The sequence below is a fragment of the Oncorhynchus keta genome, chromosome 26 (assembly GCF_023373465.1).
Source record: "Oncorhynchus keta strain PuntledgeMale-10-30-2019 chromosome 26, Oket_V2, whole genome shotgun sequence".
NCBI lineage: Eukaryota > Metazoa > Chordata > Actinopteri > Salmoniformes > Salmonidae > Oncorhynchus > Oncorhynchus keta.
This window is the reverse complement of record NC_068446.1, coordinates 43138260-43144203: the sequence shown is the minus strand read 5'-3', so window position 1 is coordinate 43144203 and position 5944 is coordinate 43138260. Positions and strand designations below refer to the sequence as shown.

At 41.5% G+C, this 5944-nt stretch overlaps 1 protein-coding gene across 1 annotated transcript; it reads left to right on the top strand.

Moving 5' to 3' along the window:
- The first annotated feature begins 482 nt into the window (after positions 1-482).
- On the top strand, positions 483-5494 carry LOC118374320 (mucin-2-like). The gene is made up of 10 exons (XM_052480973.1): positions 483-589; positions 938-1211; positions 1544-1658; positions 1939-2029; positions 2459-2598; positions 3148-3364; positions 3584-3709; positions 4498-4612; positions 5111-5262; positions 5382-5494. The coding sequence occupies exons 1-9, from the start codon at positions 514-516 to the stop codon at positions 5172-5174; spliced, it is 1218 nt and encodes a 405-aa protein (XP_052336933.1). The 5' UTR covers positions 483-513; the 3' UTR covers positions 5175-5262; positions 5382-5494.
- Positions 5495-5944: the final 450 nt, after the last annotated feature.

The following is a 5944-nucleotide window of genomic DNA, read 5'->3' as shown; positions in this document are numbered from 1 at the left end:
GATGCATCATTGAAGGAGGCACGACACTGTCTCCCGTTATGAATATATAGTATTTATTTCAAGTACAAAGTTAAAAACATTGCTTTATTAATTTTTTAACATTTACATTCAGAATAAAGGAAATAATAGATAGTAAAGGGGACTTCTGAAAGTGGTTGCATTTCCTTAGACAGGGCTGGAATAAACCCAAATCTGGGGCACTGTACAATAACATTTTAGAGAACCCCACCCCTCTTGACAACGAAGACAAAATGTTGCTGTTTTAAAGCGAATTTCCTGCAATTCTTCAAATTTTGCAATGACTTATGCCATGTTCTTATGTTATCTGATTGGCCAGTCGGTAATCTGTCCCTGTCAATAGACATGTTTACCATGTCTCAATAAAGATGTCTGACATCCTCCTTCTGATGGGTGTGAACTGACAGACACAGATTAAACAATGCCATTATAAAGGAGGCCGTCAAGCAGCACTCTACACTTTTACCTGAAGCCCACTTCACCTGGACACTAACTATGGGGTGGACAACTCTGTGGTTGTGTGTTCTCGCTCTGCCACTAACGAGCGCCATCCAGGTGAAAGCCAGGAAAGGTAAGACGATACACGATCATTTTGGAAATAGCAGTGATTTATTTTGATCTATGCAGACAAAGACAAACAGTCAAACATAGAAATAGATACTGTATAGAGATGGCGTTAGATTACGTTTCTATCTATTTTGAGTTAAGAACAGACACATTTTGTTATTATGAACAATTTTGGTTGGAGCAAATCTGAGTGCAGTTTGTCTAGGAGTGTCATATGTTTTAATATCTTGATTCACAATTATTTTGAAATACATGGTGCATTATTTACAGTTTACAGCAAAGTTATAAATTGTGTCTCTTTCTGATTCCATACATTTAAAGTGGGTAACGTTTTCTGTTTTCGTCTCCTCAGCACGCCAGTCCAACCATGTGAACAGCATCTGCAGCACCTGGGGCAGAGAGCACTTCAAGACCTTCGATGGAGACGTGTACCAGTTCCCAGGGACGTGTGAATACAACCTGGCCTCCGACTGCCACTCTGAGTCCTACCAGGAGTTCTCTGTGCACCTGAAGAGGAACGAGGCTACTGAGGCTGAGGGGAACCCTACGGTCAAACACGTAGTGGTCACTATCAACGACCTGGTCTTCCACCTGACCAAGACTCAGGTCGCGGTCAATGGAGAAATGTACGTTTTCCACAAATGTTTTATGTTATGTGTCCTCTAATTCATCAGGGACGTCACACTGAGATCTATATCTATCTATCTATCTATCTATCTATCTATCTATCTATCTATCTATCTATCTATCTATCTAACATTTCCTCTCTGTAAAAAGTCATGGATGTATATTATGTTCTCTGTTCCCATCTGAGACAGTACTTTGACATATTTCCAGGGATTCCATTTTGAATTCAAAGGATTTAACTGTAATTTGTGTCTGTTTGTTGTTAATTGACACGTTGGTACATTTCTATGTCATCTCTATCATTAATTATGTTCTCTGTCTTTATTCCCAGTGTAACTCTGCCGTACTACAATGGAGGAGTCCAACTGGAGAGGAATGCAGTTTACACCAAACTCTACTCCAAGGTTGGCCTGGTTGTCATGTGGAACGGAGAGGATGCCGTCATGGTAAGCTTTCATAAGAATCAAAACGTTACTTAGAAGAATGCATACAGAAGTCTATTTATTTATTCGCTTTGTAAGAATCAATAAGTTCACTGAATGTGACTGCTGTCATTAAACAGTGAACGGTGTAAAACGAACCCGTGCACATGGACTGATACCACGTGTGTGACTGTGTGAGAGTGAAGTCTTGTATCTCATCTCAATATCTGTGCTGCTGCCCGTGGCAACGGCATTTCTCTGAGTCTACCGTAGAACATAGTTGACCCATCACTGTTTGCGTTAGGTGGAGCTGGACACGGAGTACACCAACCGTACCTGTGGTCTCTGTGGAGACTTCAATGGCCTTCCAGTCCACAATGAGTTTGTTCATAACGGTGAGCATTTATAACAATTATTAGCATCACGAGTCATGAGCAATATAACATGTATAGTCATTTATAACACACTTATAATCATTTATATTAATGTGTACAAGTATTTATAATAGCTTATTCCTGTAAGGGTTTATGGTGTTAATTATAATCAATATATTCCAAGTGGCTAATATTATAATTTATTACATGTATAGTCACTTATAACGACTTTGTAAGCTTTTATCTAAATATTTATAATGACTTATTTAGTTGTTATTATTACCATGCTATTTCTTAATATATTCTAAGTGACTGTTTTATATTCTTACATCAAGTAACATCATTATAATTTCACACAGGTTGTAAGTTCATTAATATATATTTATACACATTTATATGCGTTTCTAATCTCTTATTGACGAAGGATGCCATCGTTTTATTTCCGTGCAGGTCGTAAAGTGAGCCCCATTGAGTTTGGAAACAGACAGAAGGTCCACAGGCCCAACGAGGACTGTGAAGACCCCTATGAAGAGGAAGAGGAAGATGAACCTGCAGACGTTCAGCCTAAAGAGGACACATGCAAGGAGTTTGTAAGTTCTACCTCCAGTCTGTTCAGCCTGACAAGTAGACTACAGTATTTCACTTCACTTCATTCTATTGATGTATTTGACTGCCATATGGAACCAATTAAGTTGAAATCTGGCATAATATTATTCGTATTGCAACTAACAACCTCCTCCTCCTTCTCTTCTCCCTCTTCCTCCTTAACCTCTTCCTCATCCTATCCTCCTCCTACTCCTCCTCCTCCTCCTCCTCTCCTACTCCTTCTCTCCCTCCCTTCCACCTCTTCTCCCTCCACCCCCTCCACCTCCACCTTCCCTTTCTTCTCCTCTTCCACCTCTACCACATCCTCCTCTTCCTCCTCCTCCTTCCCCTCCTCCTCCACCTCTAACTCTACATCCTCCTCCTTTCCCTCCTCCTCCTCTCCCTCCACCTCCACCTCTTCCTCCTCCTCCTCCTCCTCCTCCTCCTCCTCCTCCTCCTCCTGATTCCTCCTCCTCCACCTCCTCTCCCTCGTCATTCACCTATACCTTCTCCTCATTCACCACTTCCTCCTCTTCCTCCTCCTTCCTCCTCAGCATGCCCAGTGTGACCAGCTCCTGCGCTCGCCGTTGTGGAGCTCCTGTGGTGCGGTCGTGAACCCTGAGCCCTACATCCAGGCCTGTGTTCAGGACCTGTGTGGCTGCAGCAACACTTCTGATAGCTTCTGTGTCTGCAGCACCCTGGCAGAGTACTCCAGACAGTGTTCCCACGCCGGGGGACAGCCACCCCACTGGAGAACAACAGCCTTCTGTGGTAATGGGACATCTCAATAACTGTCTGGGTGTTCAGGAACACATTTACTGGATGACAGTAGAGTTGTTGATCAAAAACTCACATGCAAAAAATAACTATTTTATGGTCCATAGTCAGCTTCAGACGATACAAATGTCTTTAAAATATATATATATACATATATACATATTTACATATACTAATAAGATCTACTATCATTAATTGTCTTTGTTTTCTTAGACAAGCAGTGTCCGTTCAACATGGTCTATCTGGAGAGTGGCTCTCCCTGCATGGATACCTGTACCCACTCAGACACCAGCTCACTGTGTGAAGAACACCTGATGGACGGCTGCTTCTGCCCTCACGGTCAGCCTTTAACCAGAACACACCGCAATGTATCAGTATAACAGTGATGACAGAGATCTAGAACACACCTCAATGTATCAGTATAACAGTGATGATAGAGACCTAGAACACACCTCAATGTATCAGTATAACAGTGATGATAGAGATCTAGAACACACCTCAATGTATCAGTATAACAGTGATGATAGAGATCTAGAACACACTTCAATGTATCAGTATAGCAGTGATGATAGAGATCTAGAACACACCTCAATGTATCAGTATAGCAGTGATGATAGAGATCTAGAACACACCTCAATGTATCAGTATAGCAGTGATGATAGAGATCTAGAACACACCTCAATGTATCAGTATAACAGTGATGATAGAGATCTAGAACACACCTCAATGTATCAGTATAGCAGTGATGATATTTTATATTTAGTCATAATACACATTTAGTAATAATAATTATAATTTATAAAGTGTATTTATACAGATTTCTGTATTTTACAGTTCTTTCCATTATACCACAAATAGCATTATATCACTATGTCACCACTCTGTAGGGACTGTGTTAGTAACACGTCTGTTTTCACCACTCTGTAGGGACTGTGTTAGTAACACGTCTGTTTTCACCACTCTGTAGGGACTGTGTTAGTAACACGTCTGTTTTCACCACTCTGTAGGGACTGTGTTAGTAACACGTCTGTTTTCACCACTCTGTAGGGACTGTGTTAGTAACACGTCTGTTTTCTCCACTCTGTAGGGACTGTGTTAGTAACACGTCTGTTTTCTCCACTCTGTAGGGACTGTGTTTGATGACATCTCAAAGAGGGGGTGTGTCACTCAGGACCAGTGTCAGTGCAAGCACGACAAGGTTTACAACTCTGGAGAAGTTTTCAGACAAGACCGTGAGGAATGGTGAGTCAAAGGTTTAGACTTAAAGTGCTCAATGTAAAGTACTGTACTGTTAAAATAACAAGTTACATTAAGACAGACGTCGTAACTGAGGGTTGTCTGTGGGTGACCTGGTTTATCCTGTAAATTACCTCATCATGTGTTCTGTGTTCTGTGTCTGTGTCTGTGATTCAGTGTCTGTCATCATGGTCAGTGGTCCTGTAAATTACCTCATCATGTATTCAGTGTCTGTGTGTCTGTGTCTGTGATTCAGTGTCTGTCATCATGGTCAGTGGTCCTGTAAATGACTTCATCATGTATTCAGTGTCTGTGTGTCTGTGTCTGTGATTCAGTGTCTGTCATCATGGTCAGTGGTCCTGTAAATGACTTCATCATGTGTTCTGTGTCTGTGTGTCTGTGTCTGTCATCATTCAGTGTCTGTCATCATGGTCAGTGGTCCTGTAAATGACTTCATCATGTGTTCTGTGTCTCATGTGTTCTGTGTCTGTGTCTGTGATTCAGTGTCTGTCATCATGGTCAGTGGTCCTGTCAAAAGTCTACCCAGCCCTGCTACATGTGCCGTTGAGGAGGGTTCACACGTGACGACCTTCGATGGGAAAGCGTTCACCTTCCATGGGGACTGTTACTACCCCTTAGCCAAGGTGGAAAGCAAGGTAACTGACAATTACACTGTACTTTTCTGGAGAGACAATCTAGATGAGAAGTGGATGACATTTTATATGTCACAACGTTTTCTCATCATTTTTGTTTTGTTTTCCCTTCTCTGTTTCAGGATGAAGCCAGTCCAAAGTTCACTGTACTGGTCCAGCTGGTTCCCTGTATAAGACAGAAGTTTGACACTTGCCTCAAGAGTGTTGTGGTCTTGCTAAACAATGATAGAAACAACGTGAGTATTGCCTTCATTAAAAGACGGAGATTTGACACATACACTTGAACATATACACATGTTGTATATTATACACCATCTCTGTGTATTTACAGTCAGGTCCAAATTAAAAGGCATCCTTGATAAAGATGATCAAGAAAGACTATTAAATGAAGCTCTTTGGCCACAGACACACCAATGGTGGGTTTGGTGTCAAAAAGGAGGATCATATGCAAAACAGAGCCTGATTCCTGCTGTATAAAATGGTGGTGGATCTTTGATGTTATGGGGCTGTAGTGCTTCCACTGGTCTGTATGGGAGGAATGGTCTGAGATACTTCCCAATGTGTTCTTCAATCTCCTAAAACCTTGTAGAGAAAGGCTCAGTGTTGTTATCCTCGCAGGGTGAGGTATTGAAAAAGAATGAAAACAGAGGTGCTAATCATTTTGGATCTGACTATAAGTACTCAC

What these genes read in the sequence shown, in the direction of transcription:
- LOC118374320 (XM_052480973.1), top strand. Translation starts at nt 514, where the DNA reads ATGGGGTGGACAACTCTGTGGTTGTGTGTTCTCGCTCTGCCACTAACG. An exon ending in ACGGAGAGGATGCCGTCATG is followed by an intron (nt 1,659 to 1,938) that starts GTAAGCTTTCAT and finishes TGTTTGCGTTAG; the next exon opens with GTGGAGCTGGACACGGAGTA. An exon ending in AGGACACATGCAAGGAGTTT is followed by an intron (nt 2,599 to 3,147) that starts GTAAGTTCTACC and finishes CTTCCTCCTCAG; the next exon opens with CATGCCCAGTGTGACCAGCT.